General features: G+C 42.0%; 1 protein-coding gene across 4 annotated transcripts in view; it reads right to left on the reverse strand.

Moving 5' to 3' along the window:
* Positions 1-19793, reverse strand: part of MICU3 (mitochondrial calcium uptake family member 3) — a 146073-nt gene extending 126280 nt beyond the window's left edge. For 2 of the 4 annotated variants that reach the window (XM_074951345.1, XM_074951343.1), the window contains exon 1: positions 19446-19560. Coding sequence is in view for 1 of the 4 variants with exons in the window: in XM_074951342.1 (XP_074807443.1) it covers positions 19446-19793 (348 nt within the window). In the remaining 3 variants the exon portion in view is untranslated. Of the gene's footprint in view, positions 1-19445 lie in introns of all 4 variants that reach the window. The other 2 variants (XM_074951342.1, XM_074951344.1) reach the window with 2 other exon arrangements.
* Positions 19794-24299: the final 4506 nt, after the last annotated feature.

Below are 24299 nucleotides of genomic sequence, written 5' to 3' on the forward strand. Positions count from 1 at the left end.
CAGGAAACAAGCACAAGTGCCATTTTTGCCCCATCATCTTTCACAGTAGGATTGCATTTTAAGAATTTACTAAACACGTATAATCATAATAGACCACAGTGACTCAAGAGGATCTATGGATAATGGATCACTTAGGAAGTTTTAGCATACTTTTCTATTCAGGTGCAGTACTTGGAGGATATGTTGAGGTTCTGTGCATTTTGAGGCAATTCAGACCATCTCAAGTAGTGTTGCTTATGTTTCCATGGAGACACTTCCAACCATATTTACTGCATTGTCAGATACATACTTTAACATTTCTTAAATGTTGAGTGCCACAATAAAAATAAAGTGACACACAGTATTCAAGGAAGTTGGCCGGGAACCTCAGCCAACGGGAGCTGCAGAGGTGGTGCCTGCAGAGGTAGCACACAGAGCCCCTTGGCCATGCCTCCCCCTAGGAGCCAAGGGATGTCACCACTTCTGGGGAGCCCCCCACCCAAGGTAAGCGCTGCCAGGGCCCTCACCCCCTCCCGCGACCCAGCCCTGAGCTCCCGACCCAAACTCCTGCTGCTGCTGCGGGGGGGAGGGGCGGTGGCCCGAGACTGTCCCAGCAGCGGCCAGTGCGGCTGGCCCAGGGCTCACCCAAGCTGCTCAGGTGGCCTTGGTTCCGCCATACCAGCCACTGCAGAAGTCACGGAGGTCATGGAATCCGTGACTTCCATGACCTCTGTGACAAACTCGCAGCCTTAGTTATGCTACAACTTGCTCCCTGTCTACTTAACTCAAGCACATTCTGGTGCACCTATGACCGCATAAGTCTCAGAGTTGGGGAAGTTTTACTGAAGCAGCGCGAGCACCAAAACAGATGGATCATTCAGTAAGATTCACAAAGCCAGGTAGATTCTAAAGGAAAGTACAGTGGTGTTGACAAAGTAGGGGGGTAAGAGTCAAAAAGACTCCAATTTCTATTTGAAGTTTTTAAAGCTTATCCAAATCAAATCTCTTAGTAATTATCGGCAATCTTCAAAAACTTTCATGAAAGCATATCTCTGACAAATAAAAGAAAAAAAGATTTTTCAGACTTCTATTTACTAATCCTCTTGGCAATCTTGTCTACTACTTACAATGATCTTATATCATGTTATAGTTCTGTGCCTTTTAAAAACTGGACGTGGCCATTTCCCTTAAGTGCACTGTCACGAACTTCTGATTAGCAGTTTTATCTCAATTTTATGAATAGCAGGTTAGTTCTGGTTTACCTCATCTGCTGACCTACTTCGCTTAATAGGATTTACCAAAAAACAAACAAAATCTACAACACATTTTCTTTCAGCCTCAAAATTAACCTTTCTATTCACAAGCAAGAATCTTTTTTTAAACAAAGTATTAGGGTTGAAAGTATGTTTTAAGGGAGTCTCACTGACACCCAAAAACAAACAGTATAAAAGCCCCAAACATTAAAAATCTGGAACTGAACAGTTAAGGGACTTAGCCATTTGCCAGCTGTCATGTAAACCTTCATCACTCTCTATCACGTCATGACTTATATGGTCAACCCAGTTTTTAATGTTGGGGTTTTGGTCCCCTTATATGCCATTTTTAAAAATAAAAGATAACTTTTATAAGGAAAATTTAATACTTTTTTGGCAATGTTAGGTTGCCACTGTAACATATGTTCAAACAACTCTTTTTAATGAAGTAACTGTTTCTGACTTTCCTTAGAGTTTTTATTTAGGGGGTTATTTCTTGTGGGTGTTTTGTTTTGTTTTGTTTTTCCTCAAAAGAGTGACATACACCAAACCTATTTAAATTTTTTAAGGTCAGCGGGAGGGAAGTCCTTCTTTGACAGACCCTTTTGGACACTTTAGCAATTCCGTAGGAGATAGGTTAGTGTGGTGAAAGGGGAAGTGGGTAGGAAATGGAAAAGTGGATGGTGGTGGGAAAAGCTTTTGTCCATATTCAAAGCTTTAAAGTATTTAAAGCTTTATATCCAGAAAGTTAAGCATTTTAAAGTTTCACATGAATAAAATTGCTCTTCCTGATCCCCTACACGCCATCGTCTTACAACCTGACCTCTTGTCATATTGACATCCATGTCTTGCCAGTACTTTTTCCTCCTTACCAGTGTGCTCACTCCTCCCATACAGACCTCTATTTTAAAACCCGAGAGCCTCGCCACTCTCCATATACCACCCCCACGCCCAATCCTAAACCTCCAGTTCATGTCCCTCCAAGTTTCACCCCCAAACTCCCATACCATCGTTCTCCAGCTCAGCACAGGAGCAGCATAAGGTCAGTTTATATTGATAAAGTTAATTTTAAACACTGTTCTGTATACACATGAAAACAGATCTATAGAAACACAGCCATAGCCAAAAGTAACAGGAAAGAAGCATCATGGCCCTTGGCACACACACCTTTGAATTTTTCCCTTCTGCCCCAATTTGCAGGGTGTCAGGATATATTGTCCTGGCTTTCTTCTGCCTACTCCAGAAACAAAGCCAAAGCTTGGTTAGCTTTAGCTGAGAAGGAAAACAAACAGCCCTCAATTTAAAATCTCTTGCAATAAGTACAGATTAATGGTCAGTTCCTCCTTGCTGCCCTGGGTTGGGCCTGGTTTATTGAACCTGTTTCCTGTTTGGGAAGGGATGGAGAGGTAGAAAAAGCAACCATATGTGCACCTCCTCTTTGTATCCTTGCTCTAATGAGTCCCTAGGTACGCCCTCCCCTAACTACCTAAGAGTGGGTTACAGAATCATAGAAATTTAGGGCTGGGGACTTAGTCCTCTGATGTTAGTTGGTGCTAAACTGAAGAAAAAGGGACCCTGATGCATATGCTGGGGGACTGTCCAACAGTCAGGCAGCTGTGGAAAGAGACAGACACAATAATTAAAATAACGCTTGGCTTCAGCAACCAAACCTCAGCTGAAAATTATATCATAGGTTACACATGTACTACGCTGATTCTTGAGGGCCGCAAAGATTGTCAAACCCATAATTTTACAAAAATGAAAGAGTAGGCTTATTCCCAGACTAGAGCAGTGGCATTCAGACGTGTCTGAATTGTAGCGAAGGAAGAGTAACTCATCGATGCAGAGACCAAGTAAATAAATTTGAAGACATTTGGACCATGTTTCTTGATACATTTGAATAAAGATTGCTGAGATAGCGCAAACAATGCCGGACATCTCCCCTCCCTTGTGCCCCCGCTTTCCCTTTTTGCCTGTTTGTGAATGTCTTTGTGTGTGTGTCTTTTTCCTCCACCCTAACATGTTCTGGCTGTGTATTATTGTCTGATTTTGTAGTGTCTGTTCTTGAAGCTTTGACACACTGCATAATTCCACTGGATAGCTTGTGAAACGTGTGGCATTTGATAACATACAAGCAGTAAGTCGTTTAACGTTTTTTTATTATTTCTTTATTAAACTTTTTTTAAAATTAATCCCAAAAGAAAGAAGCAGAGGGCTGGAAGATACCTCAAGAGGTCACCGAATTCAGGTCCCTACAGTGAAGCAGGACCAAGTATTCTGCAAAATTCTGCATTGTGCAGTGGCGCAGAATTCCCCCAGGAGTAAATCTACTAGTCTTAATTCATTGCTAGTAATTTAACAATCTTTATCAGAGACTTAGTTGAATATACATAAAGCATCTTAATTCAGGTCAACCCATTAGTCCAACCTAAAAGCAACAACCTCCTCCCACTGTCAGCTCCCAGACCCTGAAGAGTCTATTCATTCTCGTAAAGCCATAGTAACACATCTTTCTTTAGTCCAAACTTATTCATGTGTTTATACATCAGTTATCTTAACAGCTTTCTATAAGTCGTTTAGTAGTCTCCTTTGACCTAATGACCATCTATATGTATTGTGTTATTGAAGTTGTTCTTATTAGAAGAATGATGCCACTTTCATTTTCTTGCTGCTGCTGTACGTCATCATTTCTTCTTTCAGCTGAGTTTGGTCTTGTAGGTAAGAACTGCAAGTGTCTGATTTAGTCTATACACTTGACCATCATTCAGTTTCAAATAAGGTAGGTTATGCAATTCTCTGCCATGATTCTTTTGATTAAAAAAACCCTCAACTGATATTTAAAATGTATTCCTTCCCTTATATTCTTCTTGGAAAAAAACAACAACTAATAAACTGTGCAGGCAATAAATCTTGCTGTAATGATGATGTTCTACAACAGGGGTTGGCAACTGTCAGCACACAGCCCATTAGGGTAATCCGCTGGGGGCCACAAACCATTTTGTTTACGTTGACCGTCCGCAGGCACAGCCCGCCACAGCTCCCAGTGGCCATGGTTCGCTGTTTCCGGCCAGTGGGAGCTGTGGTAAGCTACAGGCTGGTGCTGACTGCCGCTTCCCACAGCGCCCATTGGCCAGGAATGGCGAACCGCAGCCACTGGGAGCTGCGGGAGGGGGCCATGCCTGCGGACGGTCAACGTAAACAAAATGTCTCACGGCCCGCCAGTGGATTACCCTGATGGGCCACATGCCAAAGGTTGCCAACCCCTGTTCTACAATTTAATAATGTCAAAGACACTAATTAAATGTTCAGTATTCAATAATGTCAAATAGGCCAGCCAAGACAAGTACAACAAGGACTGCCATAACATAGTACTTCCACAGTCCATAAACACTGCACAAAGAACTTCCAACACCCCCGCCCCGCCATGGGTTAACAGCTGCACAAATTTTGGGCCTAAGACTCAAAATAAGAGCAATAGGCATCTGACAATATTCACCCACAAGATGGGTTGATTTAAATCACCAAGAGGAAAGCTGGGATTTAAATAATCAATTTTAACCAATTTTTCCATTCGTACTTCAGTTATTTTCTAAAGAAAGGTACAGTCTCATTGGTTAATATAATCATTAAAACCATAAAACCATAAAAATCATAAAAAAATCATTAAAAACATGCCCATTTACACCTAATTATAACCCAGTGCAACAGTAACTCTTCAATGATATCACACAACTGTATGACAGTGGCCTCCAATGGTGATCGCCCCACACCGAATTGGTTCGCTATGGGCCAGCAGCACTTGGGGGTGGCCAGCTTCCAGATGGCAATTGTGACTTGCTTGTCCACAGATATGGCGCGCCGCCTGCTGCTCTGCTGCCATTGTAGCTCCAGGATTAGTACAGCACATCTCCAAAAAGGTTGCCTTCCTCCCATCCTAAAATTCTCTCACCACTGCTGGTTATCCCAGATCTGCAGGTGAATCCTTTCCTATCAATACATTCTCGTTACCTGAGCTCAGAATCTGCACTGTACACTGTGAAGCTGCTCCAGGAACCAGTCCTCTTCTATCAGTTCATCGTTGTCTCTCTCTCTCATCTATGTCCCAGTTCCACCATCACTGAAGACACTCCTGCTACTGCTACATCTATTCAGTGGTGTGGCACGTGAAATCACCAGTCAAGTTCCACCAGCTGAGTGCTAAAACACAGCCCAAGCAGCCTGTGTGTATCAGAGGTGGCCAGCATAGTGGTGAGACAGCAATTCAAAAGTGGCACTAGACCACCCATAAAGGCAATACAAAGCAAAGACAGATGAATCATGAGATTTTAAACAATTTTAACTATCCTGGCTTCTGCTAGGCATCCCACAATGCAGTGAGAAAAATCCCATAATGCAGAATGCTCAGCAGTGAAGCATACCCTCTGAGAACACCATGCGGCAAACTGCCCATGTGTACCCAGTGATGTACATTGACAGAGGGAACACCATCCCATGTGCATGCTATTACTGCAGCTTCGATAATGCATGTAACCTTAGATGCAGCAAAAAGCTGCTGATTCTCACACACACACGTAGACAAGCCCTTAGAAAATTTTGAATGGTACACAGCAATAGCATAATAAAAAAAAAAAAGCAGGTGACAAATTGATGTTCCTGCCCATATTCCAATGGCATACTTTAAATGTCTCCCCTGTCTAAAAACACTCACACATACTTCTGCATAAAAGATATTTCACAGCAATTTTTATAAGATGGATTAGTTCATGTCAGCAGTCATAAGTAAACCTACAGCAGCCAAGTGTTCACACATTATGAAAAGTGTTTTCCCTCTAAGATACATTTTACTGTCAGGTTATCATCATGAGGGAGAATAAAGGCCATTTTGAAAATTAAATCGTATTCTGGCAATATCTTTTTGAAGGGACATATGTTTGCCCCCTTACATATTAAACATATCTTACAAACATCCTGAACACTAAAAAAACTAGCAACCTTTTCAAATGGGGCCTACAATAGTCTCAAAATCAAAGTTATTCTGTATAACCTAAAATATGTTCATAAATTATTATGATGCTCCCCTAATAAACAGATGTTAGGGGCTAGATGGCCCTCCATGTTCCTGAAAGTCACTTCCCAGAAGTATTGTATTTAGAGCAGATAGACTAAAAACACTGATGTAAACACTATTGCAGGCCTTGGAGAATTTTAGTCTTTTCTGACTAAGAGGCATATTTGTACTGTATACCTGGCTTTTAGGGAAGCATATTATATTTAGGATCAATCATGAAAATGTTGCTTTAAACAAAAGAAAAAGAAAGAAGTTTTAGAAGATGGATAGTCCTATTGTGTAACATGCTGTGTGCTATTACATAGCTACCACTTTTTGCCTTAAATGTGGTGGCATTCCAACAGTGAGTGAGGCAATCTGTGTATGAAACAGTTCACTTGTAAGTTGAGTAATTTTATAAGTGCTTTAGGAGTGAAGTGAAATTATTCTATGTACAATTTTTCTCTTTTATCCTCACTTCTCTCTCCTCATTTCCCACTCAAATGGAAATATCAGAAGTGTGAGTGGGTCTCTTGCTGTGTCCATAACTCATTCCTGTCTAGGAGTTCATCTCTATTTTTCCACAGTGGACATAACAGCAAGCCGCAAAGTCCTTGAAACACCTGTACTCACCAAGAGTTCACCATATTTCACACAAACTTCCCCTTAGGCTTGTTTAATCCCAGGCTTCTCACTTTAGAACTTCATATCCATCCTACTACCTGTCTAATCTCAGAGAGTTGCTCAGCTGTTTATATCTCAAACTGTTTATAGTGAGAGCTATCCAGGTAGCACAGTAAAATAGCTTTGCACCTCCATAAAGTGTCCTAAAGCCAGGATTCCATTTTGCACAATAGCATAAAAAATTAAACTGCTGCAGTTGTTGTAAACTCTTAATATATTTGAAAGCAGTAATTACAAAGCTATGGCTCAATTATAATGAAAATAAGGCATTCAGATAATACATTACATCATTATCCTTCCTATAAACACCACAAAGGACAGGTTCACTGCCAAGTGTTTGTCTCATGTTACTTTAGGTCAATAATTCAAAAGTTTCACTCTGGCAAAAGAGCTGGTTTTCCCATGGAGACAAGGTTAATGCCAAATAAAGGATTTGCTGCTTGAAAATTAGGAAAACTGATGCCTACAAGCTGATAATGCTCTAGAAAGGTAACCTGAACCAATTATATCAGTTATCTAAGTTCAGAACAATACATTGCCTTTCACCACCTCAAAGCATCAACAAATGACGTCAAATAGTCTACAGGCTATATAAGGCAAGAAAAAATTGCCCTATCATAAGCCATCTCCATATAAGAGAGAAGACTTTGCTATGCTCCAGATCACATAAGTATTACTTTGGCTTTTTCTAATTGACACAAAGAAAGAAGACTAGCATTTGATTTCACCTAAAGAAACCACTATTTACTACTAGGAAATATCTTTTGCTAGCAGTCAAACATGTATTATATTATAATAGTTTAATCTTTTAACAATTATGTTTTAAATGAGCAGATTTCACTGATTTCTTTTTACAAAGTAACCTGTATGAAATCAACGAGGTTCTGTACAAATCATTAAAATAAAAAGGTTTTCAAAGAAATTCTGTACTCAGCTCCCTTCATTTATATTTGGCTTCAGGCTTATTTAATATGCTTCCAAGTAGATAAAAGCAGTATGCATTTTATTTTCATGGTGGGTGGCCAACAGGTTAAACATCAAATTCTCTGTGTGGGAAAACCCCAAAGTAGACAAAACTGTTTTGATGCTTAGCAAAGTTCTATTTCTAGTACAGCCAACACTCCTGCTAACTGATCTCTCTTAAAATATGTGACAAGGATATTATGTGAAAATATTTACAAGCATTGCAAGATGGAATGTATTTAAAATATTGTGTAGAATGACTGGTTTGAATAAGACTTTACAGGGAATCCTTGTGATAAAGTTTAACTAGAACATAACTACAGTGTTCCAAAATAGTAATATTAGCACTAACATTTTACATTAAACTTTTGAAGGTTAATAATTCTGTTTTTATTTTTCAGCTATCTAGATGTATAAGTTACCAATATTCCATCATTAATATTGATTATGAAAAAAGGTTTGGCACTATATCAATGTGTTAGGAGCAGAATGGTTTGGAATCTGGAATTCTCAAATCCCAGCATTCTCAAAATGTATTCTTTATTATGCTTCTATAAGTGTTTTACATTACCTGTTTAAGAGAAGTTACTACATTTCAAACACTAGCGACACACAAGAGTTAAGTTTCTATTGTTAACTTGCCCACATTGCACATACCACACACACACAGAGGTATGAATTAACAGCCTACTTAGTAATCAAAAAATCTCGTGTGTGTGTGCTGTAGAGGCAAGTTAATACTATGAAAACCCTAATTTTTGCATTTCCTGACATTCCTTACAGAACTGGACAGTCCTCTTTGCTTTCAGTTAAAAGGACTCATAGAACTGTTACTTACCATACGGTTCTTTGAGATGTTGTAGTCAGTATGGTTCCCACTATAGGTGCACATAGGCCTCATGCTGAGACCAGGGGATTTTTGTTTTGTTTTTAAAACTAGTATCCAGCTGTGCTGTGCATGCAGCCCATTCTGACAGCCCTCAGCTGCAGGATGTTCACATGTAATTTCAGGTTGTCTTGAGACTACATGCCTTGTATTTGCAGATGGTTAGCTCAGCCTGTCCCATGCGTGTCCACATAAAAGCCATCATCATGGAGGGGACCAAGAATGACATGAATTTCCCCAGCCCCCCATATTTACTGGGCCTACCCACCAACCAAGCTCTCAGAGGACTTGAGGTGGGACCATGATCCTACTAGTCACATGACGTCTGGATGGGAAATATGCATACCTCAGCCACAACTGTAAAGGCCACAGCTGAAGTCTGGCAGGCAGTGTCACGTGTGTACACACTCATGTTCATATGCCACTGACTGCAGATATCTGAACCTGTCCTCTGGCACACAGGTCCTTGCTGATCTGGAGTCACAGCTCTTATGAACTCTCACCTGCAGTAGTATGAGAGATGATTTCTCAGTTCACAAGGAATCTTAGCTGAGAGAACAGGGAAAGGATATATTCCAAGGTTGACAGTCTCCAGGAGCAGGTCGGAACAGATCAGCCAGTCATCCTGGTACAAGCAGATGTGGATTCCTTGTCTTCTTACAGTGTGTTGCAACTACTGCCAGACATTTTGGTGCTGTGGATGCTCTGAAGGGAAGAACCATTATTGGTCACAATTAGGCCCCACTGATAGTCTTAGGTACTTCCTATGGGCCAGGTGGATTGAAATGTAGAAGTACGTATCCTGTAAGTCAAGAGCCACAAGCCAGCCTTGAGAGGGAGAGATGGAATGACAGAGGCAAATGTTACTGTCTCAGGTTCAGGATGGTATGTAATATGTTGAGTCTCCTCAGGGTTGAGGATTGGACAAAACCCCTTTCTCCTACAGAATGAGGAAATACGAGAAGTCTCTTCCCTTGAGCTATTTTGGGACCTGCTCTATGACTCTTGGATGAAGCAATTAAGCTACTTCTGGTTTTGGTGGGGTCTCATAAGACAGGTCCCTGAAGAGGGAAAGGGGTAAAGGGTGGAATTAAATGTACACGCACCTCTAACACCTATCTGACTAGGGTGACCAGATTTCCCGATTTTATAGGGACAGTCTGGATTTTTGGGTCTTTTTCTTATATAGGCTCCTATTACCCCCCACCCTCTGTCCCGATTTTTCACATTTGCTGTCTGGTCACCCTATATCTGACTCATGTCATGGCAGACCATGCTCACTGGGATGGGATGAGGCAGTTTCCAAAAATTGTGCTCTCTAAATTAGGTTTGATGTGGCTCTCAACTGTCTCATCAAATCTGCTCATGTGTAAGACTATAATTCTGTCATGGAGGTCAGAGATTCCACAACTTTCTGGGCCCGCCCAAACAGAGGACCGATGGCCAGCCCCATCCCACTCTAACAGCTGAGCAGTGGCCAGCCCTGGGCCAGCCCTAACATCGTCTGGGGTTAGGTCAGCCTCTCTGGGGCTGGAGCAGCAGCCGTCAGCCCTGCTGCAGGAGCAGCAATGAGGCTGGAGCAGCTGCAAGCCCTGGCAGCGCTGTTTTTACCCCACCCTAGGGTATTTTTAGTAAAAGTCAGGGACAGGTCACAGCTTCTGTGAATTTTGCTTATTGCCCAAAACCTGTCCCTGACTTTTACTAAAAATACCTGTGACAGAATCTTAACCTTACTCATGTGTCATAGGAGCAGAGTATGTTGCTGAGGAAGGCAGGTGCCCCTGTTGTGTCTTGGATGCCTCTTGACATGGCTGTCTGCATTGGCAGGGCATGTGCATTGTTTCAGCTGGGGCTGAGGACTGTAGAGCTTCTGGTACAGAACAGGGGTGTATGAAGGGTAGCTTGAGTCCTTCATGAAGCACAGAACATTGTCTATCCACTTGAACACCTCTGAGCCCTCAGTTATGGCCTGCAACTCTTTTGGGCTGGAGCCATGATGCTCCATAGTCACCATGGTTGCCAGACTTGGCTTGTGCCAGCAGAGACTGCTATCTTAAGAAGTGCTCCTTAATCCCAGCCCTTGACATTGTGTGGGGCTTGGTGAACTTCTCTCCAGAGACTTTGCAGTGTCTTTTTTTAAATGAGAGAATAGTGAGCTTCTTCTTGAGCTTCTGCCTCTACACTCAGAGCAGTCTGTCTAAGTACTTCCCTTTGATATTGGAGGTGTTGGTGTCAGCTTCAGTGCTGAGGTCCTCTTTGGTGCTAGGCATGTCAGTTTGTACCAGGGATGATGTCAGTGCCAGATCTTTCCTTGGTGCCATCTTCTCCATGCTAGTCTTAGGCATTGCCTGCCTGCTCAAGAGGATGTTGGATGATACTGGTTTATCCACTAGTAGGATTCTGGAGCTAGTTTCCTCTGTGTCTGATGGACTCGTCAAGAAAAGGCATTACGGCCTCGCTTCTTGCAACTTGTTTAGCAAAGAGAGACAAGCACCCTGAGCATCTGCTTGGAATATGTGATTTCCCTAAGCATAAGAGATACCTATTATGTCCATCCTGAAAAGGGATTAGTCCAGTCCAGGATGAACAGGGCTTGAAGCATGCAGGTTTCAATGTCACCATATTAAGGAGCCCTGTACAGGGGACAGGATGTACAGAGAGGTCTACACAGTACAGTGCGGTCCATATGGGTCAGATTAGTTCCCAGTAGTCAAATATTATAGATTGGAAGTACTTCTAAAGAAGTTTAGCCTGAACTAAGAATTAACAGGTTAGACATTCATTGGTACCATCTTGCTGCCACAAGCAGCAAAAGAGAACTAGGAAAGTATCACAGGCTTGATGTTCTTTATGCCCTCACACAGGAGCGAAAGGAAGCACAAGTGTGGTCCCAATGGACACTGCTATAAAAAAAAATCTGGTCTTGTGTGCAGAAGGTACATTGGTGCTTGCAGTGGGATCCACACTGACAAATACATGAAGAATATGCAAGTTTGTACTGAAATTAAAAAAGACACCAAGAAATATATCTGTCAGATGCGAACTATAAAATTTTGTCTTCTTGTGAAGCATATGAGCAAGTTAAAAGCCTGATAAAATTGGTTTATAGAATATGAGTGTCAAGGTTCCTTCCCCATTCTGAACTCTAGGGTACAGATGTGGGGACCTGCATGAAAGACCCCCTAAGCTTATTTTTTACCAGCTTAGGTTAAAAGCTGCCACCACCAAAGTGTCTAGCAAAATAACAGGGGAAGTGCCCACTTGGAAACGTCTCCGCCCACAAAATATCCCCCCAAGCACTACACCCCCTTTCCTGGGGAAGACTTGATAAAAATCCTCACCAATTTGCATAGGTGAACACAGACCCAAACCTTTGGAACTTAAGAACAATGAAAAAGCAATCAGGTTCTTAAAAGAGAATTTTAATTAAAGAAAAAGTAAAAGAATCACCTCTGTAAAATCAGGATGGTAAATACCTTACAGGGTAATCAGATTCAAGACATAGAGAATCCCTCTATGCAAAACCTTAAGTTACAAAAAGACACAAAAATAGGAATATACATTCCATTCAGCACAACTTATTTTATCAGCCATTTAAACAAAAGAGAATCTAACGCATATCTAACTAGATTGCTTACTAACTCTTTACAGGAGTTCTTACTTGCATTCCTGCTCTGGTCCCAGCAAAAGCATCACACAGACAGAGAGGACCCTTTGTTCCCCACCCCCCAGCTTTGAAAGTATCTTGTCTCCTCATTGGTCATTTTGGTTCAGGTGCCAGCGAGGTTATCTTAGCTTCTTAACCCTTTACAGGTGAAAGGGTTTTTCCTCTGGCCAGGAGGGATTTAAAGGTGGTTAGCCTTTCCTTTATATTTATGACAATGAGGATTCTTTTTGTTTATAATATTTTCCTCTGTGAATATGTAAGGTTTGATTCATATTTAATTTGACGCCCCAGATGGGTCAGTGGCAGGGACTGAATTCAGGACTTCTGGATCTAAATGCATGAGCCATTACTACCTGTGCTAAAAGAATCACCTCTGTTAGCTCAAAGACTGTAGCCAACTCATAAGCCTGTGCGTCCAGCCACTCGACAGAGAACCACATTAAGTAAGCATGGGTTAGAGTTGTCTTAAAGAAACAACTGACAACTGAAAAGCAGCTTTCTAATAAGAGACATATGGGAAAGTGAGAGTACAAATCACATCTTAGAAGGATAAAGGAAAAAAAAATCAATGGAGTTACTGAATACAGTGAAGCCATCTTAACACACTGATGTTTCATATTCACCTAAACTCTGAATAGGATGAATACAACTCTAAAAGTTTAGTAAATATAAAACATAGCCCTCAGATGCTGAAAGAAAACAATGGTCTTGATGTTTATAAATACCTCAGTAAAGAATAACTGGAATATTTCTATCCCCAGTAATAGGGTGTGTCATAGCAATGAAGATCAACTGGGAGGTTTTTATGGTTAGTTCTTGGAATTGAATCCTCTGGGACCAACATCAGGCCTCTCTCAGGTGAGACACTCCACTTCTAGAATGTACACCCTCTTGGCAAGTCAGAAAGCCAGTCTAGGGAACTTAAAACCATAATAAACAATGAGTGTTTAAAACCACTCTCTTCGGATCTAACCAAACCCATTATCGGTGGTTATGTAACTTGTTTCTAAAATCTGTATTGAAATAAGCATTTAGTGACGATAATTGGTTCTCTTAAAAACACTTTAGAAAAGAAAACACTTGTGTTTAACTTCCAGAACACTTAAGCACCTACCTATGTGTGGTAATTTAAAGAAATGGTGTCATCATGGAGCACTTCAATTTGGGAGAAATATGTTGGAGGTCTCATATAGCAAGCAGTAAAATATCCAAATTTCTAAAAGTTATAGATGAAGTAACTATTTTGGACCTCATTATCCAGATGAAGACAGAGTTCCCACTAGACTGGAAGTTGCTGGTTGCCTAGGAACCAGTGATCATGATCCAATTACATTGTGTATGGACAAACAGAGGACAGTCCCAACCATAAGATATACACTTAGTGCTTCAGTTGAGGAAAATTATGAAGAATTTAGACAGAAAAATGTGAATGAAATTGGCAATTGTTTAAGAGTTTAGATGACCAAAAAGCCACAAACCCACAATTGCAAAAGAGGACAATTTTGTTTAAAAATCCCATTCTGGTTACTAAGGGAAGTGTAGGTAGCAATTATAAATTTAACCTTTTTTCCTTTTGAAATAGATGGCAAACAATATCAATTAGAAGCTGTAAAATATATATTAAAAAAATCCATGGCTGGCATGGCAAAGGACAAGTTTGTTTGTTTGTTTAAGTATATCAGAAACAAAAACTAACAAAACAAAACTAACAATGGCATAGGCCCATTACCAGATGGAGATAGTAATTTGTTAATAACAATGCAGAAAAGGCAGAAGAGTTTAAGTATTTCTGTTCTGTATTTGGAAAGAATGACAATGACAGACTCATATCACAGCAGGATGAACTGCTTTCTAGTCCACTAACAAAGACATTAAACAGCATCTACTAGTGATAAACATTTGTAGTTCAGGAGCCCAGAAAACTTGCGCGCAAGATTCCTAAAAAAAAGTTGGTGAAAGAACTCTGGCCCATTGATTATGTTAATTTTTAATAACTCTTACAATACTGGGAAGTTCCAGAAGACTGAGAGACTGCTAATATGGTGCCAATATTCAAAAAGGGGAAGTGGGAAGCATAGGTAACTATAGGGTGGTTGGTCTAACACCACTCCCAGGAAAAATAATGGGAAAACAGATACAGAATTCAATCAATAAAGAATTAAAGGATGGATATAGAATTAGTGCCTGTCAATATGGTTTTACTGACAACAGGTCTTGTCAAACAAACATTTTTTTCCTTCAGATTACAAGTTTTGTTGATAAAGGTGACTGTGTAGAAGTAGACTTTTGTAGTACCACATGATATTTTGACTTAAAAGCTAGCACTATACAAGATCAATAGATCATATGCTAAATGTATTAAGAACTGGCTAACTGATAAATTGTACAAAGTAATCATCAATGGGGAAAATAATCAAATGGGGGAGGGTAGTTTCTAGTGGGATTTTGCAGGGATCAGTTTTAGGCCCAACACTATTGAATATTTTCATCAATCATCTGGAAGTAAATATAAAGTCATTTCTGATCAAAATCTTCAGATGACAGACTGCCCGAGGGTAAATAATGATGAGAACAGGGCAATCACACAGAGCAATCTGGATCACTTCAGTCAGTACAGACCATGGGTTTACTGATAGACAGGATCAAAGTAGTAGCTGTCGGTTCACGAAGGCCAAGAGCTCTGTGAAACTGTTCGGCCAGTTCAGGGGCACTCCAGCTCTTCACTGAAGCAGTGGTTGCTTCGATGGAAACCAGAAGCTCTGTGAAACTGTTCAACCAGTTCAGGATCCTCTCTGAAGCAGCTGCCTTACTTTTTCTACTTCCTTGCTTTTGTGGTAGGTATGTCATGCATATAGCAAGCTTAACGCGCACACGGCATCATGTTTTTGTACTACAGTAACAATATAAGAATGCTATTTTATCCCAGGTGTTACATCTTATAGAGGTATACTGATTGTTTGCTACCATATTTGTATAGCTTAATAAGAGGAATAGTCATCTCAGTGAGGAAGGGTCCAGTAGTTAGTGCATTAGTCTGGGGCTTGAGAGACCCCGCTTCAATTCCCTGCTTTGCCACAAGTTTCCTGAGAGAACCTTAGCAAGTCATTTAGTCTGTGCCTCAGTTCCCTCCTGTAAAAATCGGAATCCCTTTATCTCCTACATCACAGGTACAGTAGAAACTGTGTGGTGCTCAGATACTACAGTAATGTGCGCCATAAAAGTACCTAAAATAGAGAGATCTCCACCCTAGAAACTTTTCAAAGTATATTTTTCTTTTCAGTCCAATTACCGCATCACATTTTGAAATTCTATCAAGCTCTCAAAATGTTAGTATATAAGAATCATAACACAGCCAGTCACATTGGAGAAACCTTCTTCTCCAATGTTTCTAATACCTCATAGCCCCTGCACTGGATGGAATCAAGTTACTCAAAGATTGAAGGCTTACAGCTGTCCACAAAGAAACAATGGTCACTACTCAACACTAGTCCAACCAGCTTTATGATGAAAATAAGTCTATATACAATATCATAAGCAGAGCTGGTAATGATGCATGTAGTTAAGGTTTGCAAACACTTCCCATTGTAAGACTTTGTTTCAATTGTTTGAAACTTTACCAAACTTTAACCTTTCAGGCTGAAATTTTCCTTTGCAGGTGGAGGCCTCAAGCTGAGGTTTTTTAAGAAAGCTGCAGCAAAAGAATCACTCAGTTATTTCCCAAAGTGGGATTGGAAAAAATTAATTGTTTTGCCCATGTTAAAAATCTCCCAACTCCTTTGTTGAAATGCTCTAGTAACTCCATGCTTTGGAGCAGGAACTTGAAGTTTGGAAGAGGGAGTCACCCCAGTGTCAACCTTTTTCTGTTGTTATGAAAAACTGATCAAGTTACGACCTTCGAAAAATCTCAAGTTGTACATGCTCAGTAAAGACTTGTCTGTCAGCTAAATTCTCAGAAGATGCCATCTGCACGAAGCATGCTCCAGCCCAGGTCTGCAGGGACTGAGAAAGATTTCCCTGCAATTCCTTCTCCTGGCTCCTGAAGGTCACTGTGGCACAGGACACTGAAACTGAAAGAAGAGACACCCTCTTTCCTGTGCTTTCACTGCTCTACCTGCTGACACCAGGGAGATTGGAACTGGCTGGTCAGAGAGGATGGGGGAAGTAATTTGGGAAGGGACACTAAGAAGGGGAACCCAAGGAGGGAAGATTGGGAAACTCATAGGGAGTACTGGGACTAGAATGAGGATCTGGAGAAGAGGGAGGAAAGACAGAAACAGGCTGGAGAGACAGGGTCAGAAGGGGTCAAATTGTGAGGTTGTCTCTGACCAGTAGAGCATACTCCCCTCCGGAACCTGGATGGAACCCAAGATTCTTGAATCTCATCATTCCTTTTCTGTCAGCAAATATTGTGAAGTATGTGTCTCAGCCCCTTCTAGTGGCTGGTCCACATGGAGGATGTCAACCTACTATGGCCATTAGTTTCTCTGTTAATTCAAGTGGCAGTGGATCTAAACATTCCAACCCTGCTGATAAGTAATGTGGATGTCAATACGTCATCATGACAGAATTTTTGTTAGCTTTTAAAAAAGTTTAGGCATGGGGGCACACTTTCAAAGTGAAACCAAAATATTGAATAACTGCTCATTCAGTGAGCACCATCCAGCCTGCACAATGAATGAGGCAGGGATCCTGGGGAGGGGGCAGCAATGAAAGCACAATGTATACCCACAAGTGGAGTGAACTCAGGTTACACAGGCAACCTTAACTCTTGAATTTCCCAACTTTTCAGCGCTTCATTTTGCAACCTTTACCATAGCTTAGTGTGTAATATATATTAATACAGAAAAAACGTAATTATGAAGAAGTTAATTGTGTATAGCAAGCATACTTGATACAAACGCCCAAAAGCCAGGAAGTGAAAGTTAAGCCACCTAGCAGCACATATCCATTATTCTTCCACATACAGACACAAACCTAACCATCATAAGAACTACCATATACTGCAGATCACATACCGCAATTTTAACTCTGCCCTCTTTTAGCCCTTCTACACACACACACCCCTTTAATATCTTTTCCTCTCAACACCAGTAGTTGTGGATGTTTGGTATACTACATGGGCGTCTTGGGAGAGAGTAGTTTGGTAAAGGGTTGGGTACAGAAGGGTGGTTAAAGGGTGTGATTGAAGGGTAGCAAGCCTCAGGTGGCAATTAGGTTATAAGCACTAAAAAATTTAAAAAGCAGACAAAACCCCAAGCAATTTTCCTACTTTAATTTTCCCTGTGCATCCTGTCTACCAGACTGTAAGCTCCTTAGGGGAGGGACTGTCTGTGTCAAATCACTAATGTTAATAGTAAAAAAACAGTTTGTGAAAATGTGCTATGTTTTCTGATACATCTTACAGTATAAAATCATTCTATAATCAACATTTATGTCATTATGCACTAAACATGTCACTATGCCCCAGTTTTAGATATGATAGGGCAGTGGTTCTCAACCAGGGGTGTGTGGCCCACTGGGGGGGCCTCGAGCAGGTTTCAGGGGAGCTGCCAAGCAGGGCCAGTTTTAGACTTGCTACAGCCCAGGGAAGAAAGCTGAAGCCCCAACTTACAGGGCTGAAGCCCAGGGCCCTGAACCCTGTCACGTGGGGCTGAAGTCAAAGCCTGAGCAACTTAGCTTTGCAGGGCCCATTGTGGTGTGGGGCCCTGGGCAATGGCCTTGCTCGCTACTCCCTAATGCCGGCTCTGGCCTTTATATGCAGAAGAAAGTTGTTGTGGCACATGTGGGCTGTGGATTTTTTATAGCATGTTGCGGGAAAGAAAAAGATTGAGAACCCCTGTGATAGGGCATCTAATATGCAGGACTTCATAAATCAATATTTTGAGAGACCCAACTTAAATTCCCTGCTTTGCCACATGTTTCCTGAGAGACCTGGGGCAAGTCATTTAGTCTGTGCCTCAGTTCCCCACCTATTTTCTATTACTGTACAGTTAGCCAGCACGTTAATCTGCAAAACATGACCAACTGTTATGCTAATTATATGTACAAAGCAGTATAAAATTATAATTTCTTATGCAGTTTGATATATCTTGTCAATTGCCATCTAAAGATATTATTGAATTAAAAAGTTAATAATTTTAACTAATAAGCAAACAATGCAAAAATTTTGTTTCAATCAGCTGGAGTTCCATTTGTAGCACAATACACTTTTTAAATCAAGCTGGATGGAATGAACCATCTGATTTAATAATGATAGTTCCACACTGTGAAAAACAGTAAATGGTCCATTTGACAGCGAATCCAAAGTTGAAGAGTGGTTGTTATAGCATACTTCTTGTCATCTATTATTAAATAACTGTATTGAACAGTACAGGAGGAAACAAACAGATTGTTTACACATCTTTTACACTTCTGTTTTTGTATTTTAACTTTCTGCCTGATCAGACAGACAGGGCAAGTCCAAGCACTTGTCCCATGCAGATGGACCCAATTAGGAGACAGTGACACTGACAGCATTTGGCACATAGTCAAACGCACAAGATATTCACACTGAAAAGGCAGAGCGGAAACTATTTCTCTCTCCAGTCTTTCGGTCAGTCACCTGCGGTGTTAAGTTCTCAGACAAGAAGCTCGGTTGTGAGCATGACAGCATCCCTTTAAGGTACAATGGACACGAGTTTTGGACCTGAAACTGTGTTTCCCTAAATCCTGCCCCTGACTCGCCTATATAAGTCTACACGGGGGGCACAATCCTAGGGGCGCGCCACACACAGGTGCCAAACCGCTGGGCACCACCGCATCTGGCAACCTCTGCTCATCCCCCTGCTGGACACGGGCTGCCAGGGACCCCCGCCCCGGGGCGGGGAGCAGGGAGCACCGGACCCCGAGCCAGGGGCCTGCGGGTCAGAGACCAGCATCCCCCCTCCGGCCCGTTATCCGCTCCCGGCTCGGCGCTCACACACCTACCGTCTCCTTGGCAGCCGCCGCTACGGGGATGGGCAGCAGCCCCCGGGCCGGGTCGGGCTCTCCGGCTCCTGCGGGTCGGCGCTCGGCGGCTGTCTGCGCCCCACGGGGCCGGGGGGGCTCCGGCTGCCGCCCGACCCGGCGCTCATAGAGCCGGTAGCCCAGGTAACAGGCGAGAGCCCCCCCGGCCGCCCCCGCCGCCATGCCCAGCTCCCCCCGCCAGGCCGGCCCCGCCGCCTCCTGCCCCGCGCCGGCCCCCAGGGACCTGGCCAGCTCCGGCCCGCCGGGCAGGGAGCAGGAGTGCGGGGGACCCAGCAGGCGCCACCGCAGAAGGCTCCGCAGGGCGGCCATGGCCGCAGCTCAGCCCGAGTGACGGGCAGAGCGAGCCAGGAGCGAGGAGCCGGCAGAAACCTCGCGAGAGGGGAGGGGGGCGGGGGGCACGCGAGACTCCCTCATTCCAACCCCTTCCCCAGTCCCTCCACCGTCTGCACCCCATCCCCGCCTCGCCCTCTCCTGCCTTGCCCTCATCCTCTGCCCCTGTCCCCTCTCCTAGTCCTCTGTCCCTCCTGCCCAGCCTCCTTCCCCCGCACTTCCCAGCCCCTGCCCTCCCTTCGCCGTTGCCCCCTCCTGTCATCTATCCCGTCCAACCCCCTCCTCTGCCTCACGCCTTACCCCGCCTGCCCCATCCCCTCATCCTCTGCTTGTGCCACCCCCACAGTTTGGGGGAGTTCACCGCCATTATTGAACACTGAGCCTGCCTCTGCAGCTGTTGTAAGACCTGCTTCCTCACCAACCTTGCTTACAGTGTAGTGTATCTGACGGCCTAAATGAAGTTTGTTGGCGTTCCCAGGCAGGTAGTTCTCAGTGGACAAGAGTCCACACTACAGAAGCCACCATCACAGCCCGCAGCAGAGCATTTTGTGTGTACACTGAAGTTCTCCATCATTCAAACAAGTAGTCCCTCTAGGGCAGATGTAAGGCACTTTGATGGGCCAATTTTGGCAAGCTTGGAGTGCCACTTCCCATTCTGTACATAAATAAGCCTTCAGTCTTGGCCATCAATGTGCCACCTTCCACCAGCATGACATAATTCTTATTTAAAATAAATGAACACACATGGTGAGGATATTGTATAATCTCCTTATGAACTGTGCATAGCCATACTACATGGGTTGTTTGATCTAGTGAACTTCCCACATGCAGAACATGATTGAGCCTGGACAGTATATGAATTGGAGACAAACAAGGAAAACATGTGAAATGAAATCCAATCTAGTGATTTTGGGCACTCATGAGTTTTAAGTTTCTCAAACTCATGTCAGTAGCCTCCTGCTACCACACTGTACTAACCTGAATGGAACTATTCCCATATTCATCAGCCCAGTAATCCAATAGGTCATACAAAAATAAAAGGAGGACTTGTGGCACTTTAGAGACTAACAAATTTATTTGAGCATAAGCTTTCATGAGCTACTTCCGATGAAGTGCGCTGTAGCTCACGAAAGCTTATGCTCAAATAAATGTGTTAGTCTCTAAGGTGCCACAAGTCCTCCTTTTCTTTTTGCAGATACAGACTAACACAGCTGCTACTCTGAAACCATACAAAAATAAGTACTTCTCAGCTTATACAAACTTCAAAATGTCTGAGGCACTACAGTAATTATAATTCATAGTATCACTTAGAATACCATGACTCAATTTATCTCTTATTTAACTCTTGACTTCATTGTTCTCAAGTGTTAGAATCAACAGAATGAAAAAATTGTTATAATTTTGGACAGTAGGTAGGAGCATTTTTATTCATATATTGCATGCAAGTTTATGTAGGGAAAGGCATGCCACCTAAACAGACCTAGGTCTCAAGATTAAGTGTCATACTGCTGTGGAATAATACTTAGATTTCAGTGACCGTGGTTCTAATCCAAACTACATTGAAGGCAATGGGAGTCTTTCCAGTCACTTCACTAGACCGCCAGAATCTGTGACTACACTATGGTGCAGATAAATAAATGTGTTACTTAACATCATCTAAATCCTTTCTGTGCCTACTCTTAAGATTAATTGCTCTATCCAATTATCCAACAATGTTCTGTTGACACCTGAGGACAGAGTCCATAAACCAAATTATATTAAATATTTGAGGCTTATTTAATTTAGAAAATAAAAGAGTGATCATCAAGGTAGGTAAGAGTTAAATAGAGTATATTTGGCTGAGTCTAGAAAAATAGAGGAGAAACTTAATTTGCTTAGGCAAAACAACTTTGGGTTACTAATAGAAAATTGTACTTAAAGGATATCTAGAAAAAGTCATTTCTTTATACCTACTGATAAACCTACCTGTAGGGTCAATGGTCCATTGTAAGACTGTGGCTGAAATTTTCAGAGTTGGGTGTCTAAAATTAAGCTTCTAAATCCATAGATTTGGAAATCCAACTCTGAAAATTAAGCTACTTTAATTACATAAATATGGACTTCACAGTCCAACTTTAGGGACCCCCATGGTCCTGTACTCACCAACCATAATACTCCATTATGTCAGGGTGCAACGCTGCAAGGGCTCCTCATCTCCAGCACCTCCCGCTGGCCATCTTTCCACCAAGTCTTCCATGGCTCAGCATAAAATTCAGTTCCTTTCCAGATGACAAGAAGATCCAACTGGAAAGTTCACAACACATCATAACACAAAAGAGCCTGCAGCCCCCTCTTAGGCTATTCCTCAGCTCATCCTTTGTGGTCAGCCTTCACCCCCACCTTGGGCTCAATATTCCTTCCATTAGGCTTGCATACCGCTTCCTCAGAAGCTGGTAAGGGAACCCAGGCCCACCTTCTACTCTGGGTTCCATCTCAAGTACCTCATATTAAGCAGCTAGGTCTGCTTTTTCAGACATGCGACTGTTTCCATGGGCCACTTCCTATCTCTAAGCTCCCTTGTGTTGCTTCTCCACAGCATGTGCTTAATACATCCTCCCTTTGGTTCTGAACCAGGCTTCTCCCCAGGTCCTCTCAGCTTTTTCTTTCTCTGTTGAACTAACCACTTCCACCTCTCTCAGGTTCTACTAAAGTGCTCTTACAGACCCTATCTCAGGGCCTGCCCCACAGAAGCCTAACTTATTCCTTGTGGATTCTCCTACCTGGCTTCTTACCAGTTTCAGTCCTATTTCAAGGCTCTTCTTCCACGGGAGCCTGACCTGCTCTCTGTGAGTTTCTCTCCACAGGCACATCTTGCCACCTCTGCAGTCTCTCCCCCAGTGAGTTCCCTCAGCTTCCCCATTAGGCTCTGGTGTCTAATGATTTTTATCTAGCTCTGTCCCTTCTGGCAGAGAGGCAATCAATCAATCACAGAGGCACTAACTGGCTTGTCAATCAAGTGATGGGAGTAAGCCCCATCACAGGACCCAATTTAGAAAATTTTGTCCTGTCCTTTCCAAATCTATCTCATTGATCATGTGAAATGGTCCTTCAATCAGTCAAATGTTATATCTTTCTGTCTGTCTAGTTTTAAAATCCAATTTCAAATTAACCTTTCGTGAACATAGTACTGCCAGTAAACCCATTTGTTGTGTGACTCATTAATCATCCAATCCCCAAAAGTGTATGGACCATGAGTTATCTTACCATTGCATATTGTTTCCTTGAAACTGGCATCTTTAGACAGGAATTTGACTTTTCAGTAGCACCTTCAGGCTAATCTTTTGTTCAGTTCAAAAAGCCCAGTACACATCTGTAACTACTTGTGTCTGGGTATGTTCCTAGGACCCTCCCTTGTGAGGTGTCTGCTTAGGAACACGTGTGGAGACTATTCTTATAGGAAGTTTAAGATTCCAAGTTAGCTGCAGATCTGATCTGCCCTGATTCAGACCACCTAATTTAAATAAAATAAAATAAAGTCTTCAAATGTCATTGTTAAAGAACTTGTTTAAAAGCTCCTGAACAGGCCATTTAAACACATGTTGGTAGATGTATCAATATATATGCAAAAGTTGACCTCTCATCTGAATATAGACATGTGCTCCCCATCTACCTTTTCTTTTCCACTCCACTTATATGGGAACTACTCATATGTATCCAGAGAAGATTGGACCTAACAGCCACATATCTTTAAAAAGCAATTAATTTCTCTCTTCCTTTAAAAAAAAATCAAATAAAACAGAAATTCCATCCTATGGCAAATTTTGAAATTTCAGCATTTGTTTTTGTCCTCAATCAGGTTGAAAAGTCAAAATATTAAAATGTTTTGCAGAACAAAAAGTTCTGAAAAAATTTAATACAGAAATATTGATATGTTTAATTTCAACATTTTGGAGAGAAAAAAAAACATTTTGATTTTCCTAATCAAAATGTTTGATTTTTGGTTTGCCAACCTGAACTTGTTTTGATTCAGGCTGACAGTAACCTCTGCATCTGCCTGAGCTGCTGCAGAACCTTATGGGAGCTGTAGTTCCATTGTTCATGTCCCCATTCTCCTCTATGGGTCCAGCTCCCCACCTACAGCACATCTCCCATGATGCCCTCAGCAGTCAAATAAAACACTGGATCTCTGAGCAGAAGAGTCTCAAGCACAAAATCATCATAATAGTTATCAAATTATACTGGAAGAAATACATAAAAAGTAAAGGGTAGAATAGGTAGTTTTAAAATCTGCATTAAAACATATATAAATTATGCATGCGATGAACTGATTTGTGCTACTAATGTGGTGCTCAGTACACAGTACACTTTGTACAGTACGTAATGAACTGAAGTTTTTCTTGCAAAGTTGGTTATATTTTTAGGTATTATGGGCCTCAATCAGATCTCACTGTTTTTATATCTGTTTTATCCCATTGACCCGAGTGGGTTATTCCTGATTTAAGTAAA

Source organism: Natator depressus, chromosome 4 (assembly GCF_965152275.1).
Source record: "Natator depressus isolate rNatDep1 chromosome 4, rNatDep2.hap1, whole genome shotgun sequence".
Classification (NCBI taxonomy): domain Eukaryota; kingdom Metazoa; phylum Chordata; order Testudines; family Cheloniidae; genus Natator; species Natator depressus.